The sequence below is a fragment of the Meriones unguiculatus genome, chromosome 18 (assembly GCF_030254825.1).
Source record: "Meriones unguiculatus strain TT.TT164.6M chromosome 18, Bangor_MerUng_6.1, whole genome shotgun sequence".
NCBI lineage: Eukaryota > Metazoa > Chordata > Mammalia > Rodentia > Muridae > Meriones > Meriones unguiculatus.
The window spans coordinates 10,473,398-10,490,400 of NC_083365.1; the positions used below are offsets into that span (position 1 = coordinate 10,473,398).

A 17,003-nucleotide genomic window follows, 5' to 3' on the forward strand; every position below is an offset into this window, starting at 1 on the left:
CCCACCAGCCGTTCCCACCCCCTGCCTTCTGTGTACTCCTCCCCGGCCTCAGGAAGAGGCCCAGGTCCACCACTCCTCTGTGGTCTGTGAAGTTCGGGACTGCCTGAGGGATTCCCCCCAGCAGGGTTGGGCGATCCCCACACAGGCCTGCAGGTGGCGCCACCTCAGCAGGTGCGCCTGTGGGAGGGAACCGCATGGTCTCCACCACCGCTTTTCTTACACTTGACAGCTGCTCAGGAGGGTTTCTACCAGGTGAGCGATCACATGGCCGCACTGGTGCCTTCCCTTACAATGGACAGCTGTTCGGGGTGAAATGCAAGCGTGGCCTTTTGGGTCAAAAGGCTGAACCTGAAATTGCAGAGCCTGAGCTACAGGCATTTAAAAATGGGCACTTTGGAGCTTAAGTTTCATTTTAATCAAGAAAAATCTATTTCCAAGATGTGTGTCCTAACTTAATCCCAGCATTTGGGAGGCGGAGGCGAGTGGAGCTCTGTGAGTTCGAGACCAGTCTGTTGGACACAGTGAGTTCCAGCTAGGGCTATGCAGATACCCTGGGCCAGAGAACATGCAGTCTAAGCCAGGCGTGGGAGTTCCCTTTACTAAATCCAACACCTGGGAGACTGGGGTAGGATGACCGATGCCTGTTCAAGTCCAGTCTGGATTACCTGCTGAGTTCCGGACCAGCCTAGGCTGTTCAGTGAGAAAACTCAACATGATCTCCAAAAAAAATCTATACTTTTAGGATTGAGGTGTAGATCAGGATGTATGAGGCCCTGGGCTCAGTCACCACATCATGGTCCAAACAGATGGGGAGGGAGAAGAGAGAAAATGAATCTGAACTCAGAACAGAACCCCGCCCCCTGGGACTGAAGCAGTGGCTCAGTGGTTAAGACCACTGGCTGTTACTGCGGAGGACCTGGGTTCGAGTCCCAGTAAGCCTTACAGTGGCTCACAAACTTTTGTATCTTCAGTTCCAGGGCGTCTGAGCCCCTCTTTTGACTTCTGAGGGCAATGCATGTGGTGCAGACATACATGTAGGCAAAAACACTGAATCACATTAAAAAAAAAAAAAAAAAGAAAAAAACCTTTGTAGAGCATGAGCCCTATTTCCCAACAGCCCCCTTCCACCCCTTCCCCCCAACAAGGAGTGCCTTTGTGGCTCAGCAGAGCTAAGCAGATACTTATGAAAAGGCACTGGAAATAAACTAGTCAGTGACCAGAAGTAACAACGAAGGCCCACCAGGGACAGGCATGTGAAATTAGCCACTTGTCTGGCTTGGCCCCACGCCACCCTGGCAGCAAACTCAGGGCCAGGAGCGCTGACAGACAGAGCCCTCCCAGGGTGTTCATCATAGCTCCTCTTTAATGTCGGTCAGATAGCAAACATTATAAACTCTTTATATGACAAAACAAGTACATGCGAAGTTACAAATATAGAAAACATGCAGATCTCAACGACCAGCTCGGTCCACTTTGGGTTCATACGTGGAACTTAGTGCATGTTGAAAGCCTGAGGGTCACACAGTAAGCATTTAGTACCGGACGGAATGGCCAGTGCACCACACACTTGAGAGGCGTCAAAACAGAAGGTGCCCAATTGAAGTCATGCTTTCTATGCTCTACACCCATCACCCCAGTGCAGGCGGACGCTACTGCTGAGTCTGTATGTCTGCTCAGGGAAATACGAAACGATTTAAGGACAAAGTTTGTCTTACTTAATGCTAACAGATTTTCTTCCCCACTTTGGAATGGAGCCTATTTCTCTCATCTGCAGCCTAAGAGCGTTTTCAGATTGTCTCTTTGTTGTTGGGTTCAAATACAAGTACAGAAACTAAGGGCATGACCTAATTCTAGCTTTTGACAATTATGAGACGGAAATGAAGAGATTAAAAGAAATTAAGTGTCTTGCCTTTGTACCCTAACCGTCTCTCCCTTCACAGGAGTGCTGCCTCTCCTCAGAGTCAAAATCTCCTCGCTCGATCTAAGGGAGGTTAGGAATCATTCTCGTTCCTAGAAGATGAACAAAGGCTTGCTTTCAGTGTCAGTAGGATAACTTGATTTTCCCCCGTTGCTTTAATAGGTTACAGTTTATGCTAGTAAATAAACAATGCCACACACGGGTATTCTAAATATCCCAAGTGGGAGGCTGCTTCCCAGGGCACCCTGCCCAAACAGTGGCTTCTTTGGTCGTAGAACCCTTCACCTGTGCTGTGTACTCTGGGCAGAAGTCTCGGGTCACACCAGTATTTACTCACTAGACCAAAGCAAGGGCCTGACCAGCCAGCGGTTATCTGCTGTTATATTCTTACTGGCCCGGTGTTAGCACTGGCCCGTGATGGACTCAGGCAAAGGGAACTGGAGCGAATAGCATCTGGTCTACTGTACATTTCCCCGGGCCCATCAGCGCCCAGGGTATTAGCCTATGGGGGACAAAGAGAAGCAAGAATGAGACACCACCTCAAGTAAAAGAGCTACGGGTGGATAACCCCTCCCCCAGCCTAGACCACAAGAACTGGAAGGTACGAGCAGGAAGGCCTCCCTCATCCCACTATCAGGAAGAGGAGGAAGGAGATGAGGAGGATCACGGGAGGGGAGGAGAAAAGCACTGCGCTGGACCGCCTTCCGTCGTAGTAGGCCTGGGACTCCTTCTGGTACTGGGTGACGCACATCTGCTCCACCACGCGCTCCATCATCTTCACGTCTGTCTCGGTGAAGTTCTCGCCCTTGGTGGTGGTGGTGACCGTGTGCTGCTTGATGGTGATGTTGACGCAATCGTGCACGAAATTGTTCTGGTTGCTGTACTGGTCCACCGGCCTGTAATACACCTGGTTCGGGTAGCGGTACATGTTCTCACGGTAGTAGCGGTCCTCCCAGTCGTTGCCAAAGTGGATCATGGGCCTGCTCATGGCGCTCCCCAACATGTAGCCGCCAAGGCCCCCCACCACGGCCCCAGCCGCAGCGGCACCTGCCACGTGCTTCATGTTGGTTTTTGGCTTGCTGGGCTTGTTCCACTGACTGTGGGTGCCCCCTCCTTGACCCCAGCCACCGCCATGAGGCTGACCCCAGCCCCCGCCATGAGGCTGTCCCCAGCCCCCACCATGGGGCTGCCCCCAGCCACCACCATGGGGCTGCCCCCAGCCACCACCCTGAGGAGGGTAGCGGTTGCCTCCAGGGCTTCCCTGCCCAGGGTACCGGCTCCCGCCAGTGTTCCACCCTCCAGGCTTTGGCCGCTTCTTGCAGAGGCCCACATCAGTCCACATGGTCACAAAGAGGGCCAGCAGCCAGTAGCCAAGGTTCGCCATGACGGCTGATCTGCAAAATGAAGAACAAGGCCTCAGTGTCCAGCACTCAGAATGAAGCTACTTGCCATTTGCAGAACTAGTGTGTCATAGGTATGACGTCAGTCCCCCTGGGGCTTTTCCTTGAGAGCATTTAGGAGAAAAGCAACTGTAAGTCAAGAAAACACACAACTCACTCCCTTCCTCATAGGACAAATCTGACAAATGTCTCACTCTGTTCCCTGGAAACAAGAATCAACCCAGTTTGTAGACTGCATCTGGTCTTGGGGGGAGATGGCTGCATGGTGGTTATGCCCCGGCTTTGAGCTTCCTTACAGCCATGGGAACTGGAAGCAGGCTCGATCTTGTGGGGAGCCGGGCAGCTGTACTTGGAAGCTGCTGTCATGGACCCTGCTGGGGGTCGTGAGCCTCTACACTGAGAAGAACCTTTACCCACATATGTAGACCTCGGTCCCCAGAATTAAAAAAGCCATGTGCAGGGGCAGCGGTGTGGATCTGAGTACACCAGTCCTGAGTAATGTAAGAGCACATGGGGCTGAGTCAGGGTCCAGTCTGGAGGACTCCTGAGTGGCTGCAGTGGGGGCGAAGACTTGAAGCTAGCTGACTCAGCGTTTCCTCAGCAGCCCTGGAAGCAAGGAATACGTCCCTCTGCCAAGCCAGGTGCGGAGTGTGGGGCCTGAGGCAGTACTTGTCAGTGACCCCAGCACCTGTGAGGTAGAGGCTGAAACAGGAACACTGTGAGGTCTAGACAAGTCTGGGCTTTACAGCTCATGCCTCAAAATCCAAACCAAACCAAGAGTCTCTCATTTTCACTGGGCTAGGGCAGCGCCTGGCACAGAGAGCAGGACAGCAGACAGCTGTAGAGCGAAGGGATTGATTGACGTCCCCTGAGTGCATTAAAGCCAAGAATCTCCTCGAAGGAACTCTCAACCCAAGTTTATTGGAGACAGGAACCACCTAGGATTTGGCAGGCTCACTTGAGAATTCCTCACTCTCCACAGACAGGAGCGACAGCCCGGGGCTGAGATCCACCCAGCTGTGGTCACAAGATGCAAAGTGCTCTCACACTTGAGTAAGTTTGAGCTCAGTATTAGTGCCTTTTTTTTGTTTGTTTGTTTGTTTTTTGTTTTGAGATAGGTTTTACTCTGAAGCCTGGGTTTGCCTTGAAATCATGGCAACCCTCCTGCCTCAGCCTCTTCAGTACTCTGATCACAGAGACATACCATTACAACTGGCTTATTAGTACTGATTTTTTAGTATTAACGTTTACTTTTAATTAATTAGTATTAACAGTGTTAATATTTGAGTAGTTTGCTTTCTTCTGACTTTCGGTAAGGAAGGGGTAACACAGTTTAAGGAACAATAAACACACCAAATAGCCCGGACTGCAAAGTAAGGCCCTCCATGCAATGACACAATTTTTCAGATTAACGATCTCACTGGCTGTGGGTGCCGAGACGACACCCAGGAGCAGAGCCTGAAGGTGACAGTGACTGCTACACTGTATTGCCACATCCTAGATCGGGCCACACGCCCTGACACGACACTGAGCCATAAACCCAAGAGGCCACACACAGTCACACGCTGGGGAGTCCTCCTTCCAGAACTGACATTCTTTTTCACACTGAAAAATTAGAAAATTACTTTTCAAATAAATTCTATGACGTATATGAGAGAAAGTCGTACGGAAATGCACTAACATTCCGTTCATGTTCCTAGCAGAATTATTGAAATGGGAAGTGCTGTCGGAAGTAAATCAAAATTCATTTAGAAAATACAAGCCAGAGGGGATCAGGCCAGCTGGTGTTTCTGGAAGTTTCTTCTCCTGAGGGTCAGAGGGCAAAACTCGCTCCCACACCTCCAGCCCCGAGCCTTTCAGTCCTGCTCCCTGGTTGATCCCATTTCCTCAGGGCTCAGGACCTGGCCTCCATGTTGGAATCTAACTCAGGACTATCCCCTCATTTTAGGTTTCTGTCTATCCTTGACCTGGCAGTAAGCCTATATAATCCCAGAGCATGGCAGGCTGAGGCAGGAGGACTGAAAGTTCGGTCTAAGGATTAGGGAAGGAGCTCAGTGATAGAGCATTGCTTAGCTTGTGCAAGGCCCTGGGCTCAACCCCCAGAACCCCAGTCAACCATTACTCACTCACTCACTAAATCTATCTCTTAGTCTATAGGGTGTTTATGTAAACCACTTTTCCATTCATGCTACTGAGCCAAAGCTAGCCATAACTTCTTGAATTTTCTCTTTGTCACAGCACACATAAAACTCTATTAGCAAATCTTTCAGTTCTATCTTCACAATTAACTTACAATTAATCTGTTTCCCCCCCCCCCCTTTTTTTTGGTTTTTCAAAACATGGTTTTCTCGGTGTAATAGCCCTGGCTATTAGACTAGTCTGGCCTTGAACTCATAGAGATCTGCCTGCCTTTGCCTCCTGAATGCTGGGATTAAAGGCCTATGCCACCACGCCTGATTTTACAATGAATCTTAAGCCCTTTGGCTTTTCACATTTTTCAGCACACCATCTCGGTTGATGCTCCCATCACTGTTTTTCTGAATCTTTCCATGGTTGTCTGTCTTCCTTTCTGACCCTGCCCCAGCAACTAACTTGTGTTTTCCTTTTAATATGTGGTCACACTGTACTGCTTCCCCAAGAAGCATTCTTCCATATTAAAATACAAAGGTTAAAATACAAGGTCCTGGCCACACTGGCTGGATTTCACAGGACACGGCTTCACTCCCTCCTTTCCCCACCATCCTTAAACCTGTTACAAACAAAGAATACGGCCAGCATTGTACAAAGAAACATGAACAAAGTGGAAGCAGCCCGGCAAGGCAATTTCTTTTTTTGGGGGGGTGGGGGGTGGGGGAAGGTACGCCAGAACTGAAACAGCAATAGCAAGCAAATGGCAGCCAGAAGTTCATTTACTTTTTAATTCTAATGCTGGTGGCAATTGTGTCTTTTCCTCATTAGCTGGGGTCCTACCTCACAGTCTTTTCAGATGGGCTAGTTTTAAAAGAATCAGCACATGATGAAGGAGAGGGAGAAAGGGTTGGCTGCCATAGGCCATCGGGTTCTGGAAATGCACAGTTTGTAGGGAGCTGGGGCTTTGTGGGGGGGGGATTAAAAGATCCGGATAAAAGTTTTACAGGGTGGGTGACTGATGGAATCTTGGCTCACTGCCTTTGATAGAAAGAAACATTCCTCATAAGCCCACAAGTGGGTCCCATCTCTGGGCCTGTGCACTTGCTCCTTCCTTGGTCTAGGCAGCTCCTTCCCAGCTACCCATGTGGCTCCCAGATGTCTGGAGAGGGCTACACCACACAGTACAGCACCCCTTCTCCTATCTTCTTTCCCTGCTCCATTTCTTTCCAGAGCAAGTCATTCGCTTGACATACGAGTTATTTTCCATTTTCTCCACTAGGGGGCAGGTTCCCCGGGGGGCAGAGTCTTGGGTCTGTTTACGGCAATGTTCCCAGAAACAGGACTTGATTAATAAACACTTATAGTAAGTGCGGAAGGGATGACACAAACATCTTTACTGAAACGGAACTAACCAGCAACCAGGAATAAGTATTTTCAATGGACACTGAAGTTTAAAAGTTTACAAAATGGACACCGTGTTTAAAAGTTTACAAAACACTCTTTCCTACAATGGCCAGCTAGCAGTTGTACTGGATTAAGCACTTATTTTATATGCCAGCTGCTGTGGTTAGGCTCAGGCTATCTGAAATAGACAGGGTGGGAGGCAGAGAAGGCTGCTGGGAATCATGCTGAGCTGGGCTTTGCATATGCTTTTAAAAGGCTGTACATCTCACTGGCATTTGCCTGACATGCCCTAGTGTCCATCTATTGCAGCGTGAAGAAAAAAAAAAACAAAAAAAAAAAACGTTACAGTTCCATGACCTGCAGAGACACATGAGTGGGAAATGACACAGGGATAAGGACACAGAGGAGAGGAACCGAGGTATATGAGGTATGTGAGAAAGGAGAGGTGATGGGAGCAGACAGCAGTTAGAGTGGCGCTGAGGTGTGGTGAGAGGGACTCTGGCAGGTCTGAGGACACCCGAGCCTGGAGCTGTACAGCAGAAAGGTAGGCAGGGCTCAGGTAACAGGGCCGTGCATGCAAGGCAAGCAGACCGCTGGGACACATTACACCCGCCATTCTTGGTCTAACATTACCATATCCCGCTTAGCCTCGAGACCACCTTGTTTTAAAAAGAAAGCAAAGAGTGGTGCCATTGCTACCTACCCCTCCCATGTGGATCCTGGTTTTGTGGTGGCCCAATGGTTAGGCCGGGGCAGGGTCTGACTTGGGTCTGAAGGCATCACGAGCCACTGAGGAGTTTGGGTCCTTTTTCAGAAGGAACATTTGTAAAGCAGGGACTTTGTGTACATGAATGCAACCTAGGCTTGCATGCGTGTGCAGAGCAGACAGCCTAGGTCTTGAGCTGCTGCAGTGAGGGAGCTGAGCTGGGAGCAGAGCCATGTGATTCAGTGGGCAGCTCTGGGGGAACACAGTGTCTGATACAAATGGCAAGAGACTGAAAGTATCTGGAACCACGGCTTCTGGACTAGGCAGTGACACAGACAGAACATGGAAAGTGCATCCAATCCGGAGGGAGGTGGGTAAGGGGTTGGCTACCCTGTTGTCAAGCAACATGTGGGTTCAAAGCTCCCAGCGTCTGGGGATAAGGAACAACCACCCACTGGAGATGTCAGCCTGGGAGCTGTCCCCATCCACACTGCAGGAGCCATGGCTGCCGGCACTAAAACCGACACTCGATGATGCTGGATAGTTACAAACTACATCAAGACAGGATCATTTCAAATGAGCTGAGGACAAGAAAAAAAGTATCATGAAATTCCGTGACAGAATCCTTTCTAAAGGGGGACTCAAACCATACAGAAGACTTAAGCAGGCTAGCTACTGAAATCAAAGCCTCATCCTACAGATAGCGCCGCCCGCGTGACTAGCTCCTGGTCTGTGCGTGAGGCTGGTGGCAGCACATCTCCTAGGTTCCAGCCCTGGCACCACAGAAGGTTGTTGGTTCATGAGGTTGCTGGGATGGAGATTAGATTTCTGAGTCCGTGGCTGTGTTGTGATGTCATCTAAGATATTTTAGTAAGTACTTAATGAAGGTCATTATCTATATTTTTCACTAAGAAGAACACTCCTAAAACAGTTAGCAACAGGAATTTCCTCAGCTTGATAAATCTTACAATAAAACCAGGCAACATAATGAATGAATGATCTCTGAATGTATTCCTTTTAAGATCAGCACATAGAACAAACAAAACAAAATAAAACAAACCTTCCATTGTTCACAGGACTCAAGGTGCTGCCAATGCCATATATTAAGATGAAGAAATAGCAGGTGAAGGAATTACAAGGAAAGATTTGTCAAGCTGACATCATTTGCAATTACTAAGATCACAACACAAAACACGAAGTAGGATAAGACGAGAGTGTTGCTCGCCTTTAGGTTCCAGCACCTGGGAGGCAGAGGCAGCCGGAACGCTACGTTGAAGCCTGTCTGGTCAACAGATCAAGTTCCAGGACAGCCAGAGCGGCACGGAGATACCGTCTCAGAAAGACAATAAAACAAACAAGCAACAGTAGCGCAATTCAGGAAGGTTGCAGGTCCAGGCTGAGTGTCTTACTTTTCTATTGCTCTGATAAAACACCTGGCAACTTATAGAAGGAAGGGTTTACGTGGTGCTAACGCTTCCAGAAGGGTTGGGATCTACCACCGCCATGGGGATGGGGGCATGGCAGCAGGCAGGAAGGCATGGCACGACAGCAGCAGCTGAGAGCTCACATCTTGATCGGCAAGTAGAAGGCAGAGAGCTAATCTGAAATGGCAGGGGTCTTCTGAAACCTCACAGCTACCCCACAGAGACATACCTCATCCACAAGGCCACGCCCCCCAATCCTTCCTAAAGGAATAGCCTCCAGTTGGGAACCAAAACACTCACATGCCTAAGACTTATGGGGACAACTCATTCAAACCACCACAATGAGAATGCAGAAACCAACATCACTTCCACACCAGCCACAGTTAACTAGGAAAAACAGATATTCACATAGCAAGCAAGCTGTAAAAGATCTAGAAACGACAAAACCAAAAAGAGACTGTATATGGCAGAAATTCAAAACTTTCATTCTATCCAGGTTGATTTTTCTGAATAGCTTAATAAACTCCATGAAAAATGGCATATTTATTAGTCAAGCTTAAAGGAAGACTATACCACACCAGACTTAAATCATACCATAAAGCCATTAAAAAAAACCATACCATAAAGCCATAAAATCCAGAAAGGACCAGCAGGATTAAGTTCTAATATGGAAACATGTATACATTTTGTAACAAGGACTTGATATGCCAGTGGGTACCACAAACCAGTAAGGAAAAAAGCTCGATGCTTCTGGGAAACTGAAGAAAAAAAAAAAAATGGGTCCCTAACCCCATATGCAAAAATAGACAGACAAAATTGAGTTAGGCAGAGCATGCACCATTAGAATCCAGCTCCCAGGGTCTTAGAGAAGACTACCAAGTTTCAGGTCAGTCTGGGTGACATAGTGAGACGCATCTCTAAAATGCGAAACAGTAAGTAGGCTATTGAAATGAAAGTTTCCCAAAGTACAAAATGGTCAATTAACATATGAAAAAAATGTTCAATATCACTGGCTGTCAGAAAAGTGCAAGTTAAAATTACACAGACATTCCATCCCATCCAAGTCAGAATGTCTATCATTTAGAAAACAAATACGGGGCTGGAGAGATGGCTCAGAGGTTAAGGCACTGGCTGCTGTTACAAAGGTCCAGAGTTCAAGTCCCAGCAACCACATGATGGCTCACAATGATCTATGAGATCTGGTGCCCTCTTCTGGCCTACAGGCATTCATGCAGGCAGAATCCTGTATAAATAGTTAACACACAAGTCTTTAGGGGAGGGAGGGAGCACCCTTGGGATGTAAAGTAAATTAAAAACAAAACAAAACACCAAATAACAAATGCTGGCAAGGATGAGGAGAAAAGGAAATCCTTACAGATTGCTGGTAGGCCTATAAATTAGACCTCACCATGGAAATTTATATAGGTTCTGTAGAAAAGTAAATTACACCTATCATGTGACCTAGCTATTCCGCTGTTAAGTATTTATCCAAAGCATTCCAAGTTAGTGTGTCAGGGACCCTTTCCACTAACATATAAATATACAAGGGACTTTAGGACGAATCCGTTCAACAAATCTTTACTGAATAACTAGAACATACAGATTAATAAGCAGAGCTAGGTGTGGCAGCCTATGCTTATCATCTTAGTTCAAGAAGACTTTTCACGAATGTGATGAAAACATCAAGCCATTTTTACACAGTTCTAAGAGTTTACAGACTTGTGATTTTCTAGGTAAAAACTATTAAAAAAAATCATCAAAAGGCCTTCAGGTGTGTGAATATGGGGGGAGGGGATGGTGATAAGTGAGCGCCCTAGAATGGCAGTCTTTGAAATCTGCCCCATCTAAAGACACAACGGGGTAAAAATTCCATCCACAATGACATTAAGAAACTCAAAACATCTAGGGTTCATCTTCAAAATACACAGCAGACTTACTGAGGAAAGCTACACAGTTTTGCTGAGATATTAAAAAAAAAAAGACTACAAAAAGCAAGAGATGTATATTAACCAGTATAGACACCAATATACAAAGAGACTGCGATTATATCCAAATAACCCAGAGTCAACTTTTATCCAAATTCAGAGGACTTTAGGAAACACTACCGTGACACTAACAGGGATGCAGGGCGCGGTGTCCCATGAATGAATCGCAGTGGTTGAAAGCAGAGGTCAGAGGACAGGGAGCTTGAGACCAGCCTTGGTTAGGTAGTGAGTTGGAGGCCAGGCTGGGCTGAGACCCAGTCAGCCTTCCTTGCCTGCCTGCCTTAGAGGGACTGGCTTTAGTCACCAGTACAAAACAAAAACAAAAACAAAAACAAAAAAACCCACAACCAACCAATGAATCAAAACAAAAACTCCTAAAAACCGAAGAGCCGTTTATGTGAGAGGAGAATCCAGAGCTCACAGGCTAGCCGACATGCAGATCTGCACAGGCAAAATGCTGTGCTCCCAAGAGCAACATGTGCAGCTACGGAACCCAAGAGAGGGTGCAAAGGTCTATGAGTCACCGGTCATTCTATTCCTGCTACCCACAGGCATCACGGGGCAGGGCTGCTGAGAACTTGTCCCAAGTTCTGAGCCTAAGCTGCTGCCGCTGAGGTCCACACACATTGACCAGTCCCTGCCGTCCACTAAGGCGGTGCTTTGAGATGCAGAACACATACACTTGAAGTTTAATCAGTTAAATTATGAAGCAGAGAATAATACACACACACAAATACACACAGACACAATATGCACACACACACACACCTTCTACCCCACCCCCATCCCTGGGGGTAAATTTCCTGTCTTTCTTGTGCTCAGAACAATTAATTCATTTCTCATTTGAGGTCACTGGCCCTTAAGGAACTGGATGGAGCTTGTAAGATGTTGGGAAACATTTTAGGGCTTTAACTGGTATCTTAAGAAGACCCGTCTCTGGACTGAATAGGGTGATTGGTCCCTAAGCTGACTGATCATCAGAACTACTTAAAGAACTTTTGAAAATCCACCAGAAATCCTCCTGGGAAAGCCTGGAAGTGTTTAATGATGGAACCGGGAGAGGCTGGAAGAGCCTCCCACAGGGCCTGCTGCCTGCCGCCTTCCCCCCCCCCCACGCTGGGTGATCCAGAACCTAACACTTTCTGCTTTCTGTTAAGAGGATGCAGTTCCCTTGGGGCCACTACTGCAGCAGCAACGAACGGAGGACTGCTTCACACATGGAGACAGAAGTTCTCCAGGTTTCAGAGCTAATGCAGGCACACCATCCCCCGCACGTCCCTTTACAGTGCCGCAGCCATGCCTGCATTAGGTCCAGACGCACTTTTAAGTATTCACTGTGCAGGAACTCACAGATGCCTTCCAAGAAGAGAACGGGAAAGCTAAAACCATCACCCAGAAAAACCATCTGGGCGTGGTGGCTTGGCTCACAGCTCGGAACTGGAGTGCAAGGTCAAGTCCCAGGTCAGCCTGGGCACAGGGAAACAAAAACAAAAGCAAGGCCAAAACTACCGAACCCACAAACTGAGAACACAACAGAAAAACCCATATGAAAAGAAAAGAAAAGAACAGAAAATTGTCACTCTACCTTTCTTACTTGGTTGAGATTTAGCATAGAAAAGTATCTATCAGTTCCCTAGTCCGGCACAGTCCTAGAGAAAGTGGCGGCCCTTGTCCCAGTGGAATTAAACTGACTTTACAAGAGAACAGTAAGAAACGTTAAGTCCCACATCACTGGGCGGCCTCTGGGACACACGTGGTGCTTAGACTCCTCTGGCCCTCATTTCCCCAGACAGTTGGTGATCTTCATGGCCCTCCCTCCCCCAAGACCACCATAATTCACAGGGTACTTACAATCTGCTTGGCTCTCCTAAACTGGACTGGTACCGCTAGGAAGGCAGAATGCTTCAGCTTGGTTGAAATTGTTCAGTTGTGAAATATATTCAGGAGTCCTTCAAAACAACAACAACAACAAAAGCTGATAAATAAATCTTAAGAACTGAAACACAGTCTAATCTTATATATAAATTGCCAAACCACTAATAAATAGTCAAATAAAAAGGGGCAGTGCTTGAAAATGGAAATAAGAGCAGCTCAAATATATTCCAAAATACAAACACGGCATGGTCTACGTTAGTTTAGAAACGAAAAAACTATCCCCTGGTTCACTCCCCAGGATTCCAAGAAAAGAAGCCTGTGAACTGCTTTGTTTTCCTCAAACATGTTAGTGTAAACAATACATCCGACAAACATGAGGCTAAGATTGGACATATTTTCTGCTCTCCTGGGTTTTTCACACGTCCAGGAGAACTTGGCCTCCTACCCTGCACTCTCAGTTTTCCACAGAGATACATGGAATCCAAAATGAAGAGCGTTCACGAGCCCTAAGGTTCCTTTCAGGAACCTGTCACAGTTTCCTAGCTGCTGCTGATTTTCAGTTGGTTCTAATTTTGGGGAATTGCTGGCCATATGGCTCCCACAGCCCTTTGTTCCATCCCAGGTAAATTTCTGGGTCACAGCTCACAGATAATACCTCCCCAGACTGTTCTGCTGCTGGGCACAGTGCCTCATGCTTGTAACAGGCTTTCTGGGGAGTCGCAGGCAGGGCTGCTACAAATTTGAGGCCTGCCTGGTGCAAATTCTAGGCCAGACAGAGATACATAGTTAGAGCCTGTTATGAACTCACAAACATGCAAACACACACAGTCCAAACTAACCAGTGAACCAAACAGAAAGCTCCTGCTGATTTACAGTACCCTCAGTTAAATGGGAATGGGAAACAGAACATACATTCAGCATCAAGTTTTACAGACTGTTAGTCTTTGCAACGAATGCCAGACACAGGTAGCACTTTCTGCTTTCTGAGACTGAATGAAAGGGGCTGGAGAGACGGCTCAGCAGTTAAGAGCTCTGGTCATGCTTCCAGAGGACCTGGATTTGGTTCTGAGCTCCCACATGGCAGGGATCACAGAGCCGTCCTTAACTCCAGTTCCAGGGCATCCGACTGCCACAGAAACACAGAACCAGGCACCTACATGCATAGGTGGATACAAAACACTCACACACATAAAAGAAATACTTGTCTTTTTTTTAAAAAAAAGAAAGAACAAAAGGAACCTCAGGAAATGTCAAGTCATAAAGTTGGTTGTAAAGCAATGTTTCTGGCCCCTAAGTAGGGCCACCTGCCCCTAAATCTGAACATGGTGGTTTCAGGCAACCTCTAGGGTAGTGTTGTGGTTGCCATTGTTGCTGTTTATTCAGTAGACGTAAAAACAACAATCAGGCTTGCTTTAATTTGCATCTTATTGAGAAAATGACTCATCATTTAGTCCCTGTTAAAAATAATTTGGAATAAAACACAATCACCCCTGATCTTTCTATTTCCTTCCTCTCTTTGAAGCTCTTGGGTGTGTGTAGGTAAAGAAGTCCCTTTTCTTTATGGAATAGTTAATTTTTCAAGGGGTCTGGAATTTTAACGCAAAATTCTGATTCCTGTTTGTAATTAGATTTGCACAAGTCTTTAAATCTCATTCTTCCAGGAGTTTCTCTTAAGAAAAATGTGGGATTCAGCACATGGGCAACTGCTATTAAACCACGATATTCAAAGTACAAGAAAAATAAGACAGCTACGAAAACGCCAAGGCAGGGCAGAGAAATCGCGTGGCGTTGGGCGTGAAACCGAGGGGGATACGGCGATCGTGGTGCAATCATGGGTAAAATTATGCTCGCTGTAGCTATTACAAAGAGAACAGCAAAGGTCAGCCCGAAGATGCCACCCTCCCCCACGCCCTCCCAGCGATGCTGAGCCTCCATCCCTCCAGGAGACCCGCAGCAGCGGGTGCCAGGGCACCTCCCCGCCCGGCTGGGCCCCAGCCCCGCGGCCTGGCGCCGGGAAGGCTGCGGGCTCGCCGAGGCCTGGCTTCAGCAGCTAGCTTACCTGCCACCGCCGCGACGCTCCGACTCGGTCAGCTGCTCCTACACCGCGGGGGAGCGGGGCGGGGCCGGGAGCGGGGCCGGAGAGGGCGGGGCCGGGAGCGGGGCGGGGCCGGAGAGGGCGGGGCCAGCGTGCTCACCAATGGCCGCGCCGCGGCTCCCGCGGGGCCTGAGTCACCGGCTTAAATGCTTGTGTCTGTTTAAACCGCCCCCGGGTGTCACCACTCCCTGACGAAGCTCATAGACTATAAAAATCATCTTTAATGGAAGACTGGTCCAGATCCCAGTGCTTCCGTTACGTAATGGGGAAGATGATGCTTAACGGAGCGAGAAAGCCATCCCTGGAAGTTTGCTAGCAAAGAGGAAGGTTTTCGAGCTCATTATTTAGGCGTTTTCCCATCAACTATAAAAATTAGCGGCCTAGAAAGTACATTGGCCATTGCCTGTTGGTTTATTCTCTGGTGTTTTCCTTCCTTCTTTCCTTCCTTCCTTCTTTGTTCGTTCCCTGTTCCTTCCTCTTTTCTTTTTTATTTTCTCTCCTTCCCCTTCGTCTCTGGAGACAGTCTTTGTAGCCCAGGTTGGCTTGGACTACCCACTAAGTAGTTTAAGCTGACCTCAAACTCAGAGCAACGCTCCTGCCCCAGCCTCCTGAGCGCTAGGATTATAGACAAGCACCACAATACCAGCTCATTTGTTCACTTTCTACTTTTATTCTGTCCAAAGACATATGCACTACATTTAGCAGCTCCCATTGAACACGGCCTGAAGCAGCTTAAGGGCAACAGCTTTCTCCTTCAAGATGCCTGCTGAGTTGGGCAGGTGAAAGCCTGGAACAGGTTTCTCATGCACAAGTGCGCACAGCCCTATACACACGTAACACAAGCTGCCGCCAATACTGTGACAGAAGGGGCCGTAAAGCACAGGGGAAAATGTAACATCCTGCCGGCTTGATGAGGGCAAGATGATGAAGACCATGGACAAACACAAGACTGGATTTGGATTAATCCTGGGATCTAGGATGGCATGGTGCTGAGGGAGTCTGGGAACAGGATCATGGAGGTTATAAAGTAGTCATGTGTCTCCCTCCTCCACCCCACCCCCCAGTGCTGTGTGTGGGTATATGTGTGTGTGCGTGAATGTGGGTAGGCTCTTGATGGCTGTTCTGGAAGAGGAAATGAGAGGGTTGGTAAACACAGCCTTTGGATGAGATGATTCAATTACAGTGAAACTAGATTTCAGCCAGTTAGAAATGAGCAGTGCTGCTAGCTGCTTGACATTTAGTCTGTGTGTTCTTAATGAACACACTGATGGTCTTTCAGAGCCTTGCCTTCTCGCCTCGGACATTACTCATTGTGAAGAGGCCGGCTCGCCTGTTCTGGATCAGGGTGAACACATCTTTGAGTTTCTCAGAGGCCCTCCACTTGCTGTCAAGAGGCCGGGAGGAGGAGTAGTGGGTGGCTGGATTAGGTTAAGTAAGGGTCCAGCTCCCCTCACCCCCACCCCCTTGGAGGGGCTCTGAAAGACTTTGTTAGAAAACATCAAAACTCAGCTTTTTTTCTCAAATGAATGGAGTATCTGCTGGCTGGCTGCTCTCTACCCAGCAGGAAGTAGCTTGGGCTTTTTGGATGGGGCAGGGATTAGACATGAAAAGGGACTGGCTGTTCAGCAGCCCTAGCTGGTTATTATGGCCATGCAGAGCTGGGCATGGTGGTGTCAGCTTGTCAATCTAGCATTTGGGAAGTCAGCTCTGGGAGGAAGGACAGGGTTTTCAGTCAGCATGTGGCTGGTGAATCTATGGCTGACAGGCATGTCTCTCTGATATTTGGTGGCTGTTCCGAGTGCCAGTGCAGTGCAGGGAGTGGGGGCGGGGTTTGCTGTTGACGTGAGTGATAGAATGAAAATGTGAACATCGAAATGTTGGAGGTATTGCCCAGGCTAATTTACAGCAGTGGTTTAATCTTCTTTCATTAAATAATAAAATGAGATGAGCCAGGCTTTGACAAATGTGGTCAGTTGAGGCAATCACAGAACTTCCTCTGCAAGCACCAGCTTCTTCCTGTTCATGGCTTTTGCTTCTGGTTTTTCTGCTAAGGAGAATCACCTGGA

At 47.9% G+C, this 17,003-nt stretch overlaps 1 protein-coding gene across 1 annotated transcript; it reads right to left on the bottom strand.

Moving 5' to 3' along the window:
- Positions 1-1,345: 1,345 nt before the first annotated feature.
- Positions 1,346-15,045, bottom strand: Prnp (prion protein). The gene is made up of 3 exons (XM_021651076.2): positions 14,902-15,045; positions 12,819-12,916; positions 1,346-3,312 (listed from the first exon to the last, which is right to left on the bottom strand). The coding sequence occupies exon 3, from the start codon at positions 3,300-3,302 to the stop codon at positions 2,541-2,543; it is 762 nt and encodes a 253-aa protein (XP_021506751.1). The 5' UTR covers positions 3,303-3,312; positions 12,819-12,916; positions 14,902-15,045; the 3' UTR covers positions 1,346-2,540.
- Positions 15,046-17,003: the final 1,958 nt, after the last annotated feature.

Coding starts and splice junctions, on each gene's coding strand:
- Prnp (XM_021651076.2), bottom strand. CDS start 3,302: ATGGCGAACCTTGGCTACTGGCTGCTGGCCCTCTTTGTGACCATGTGG.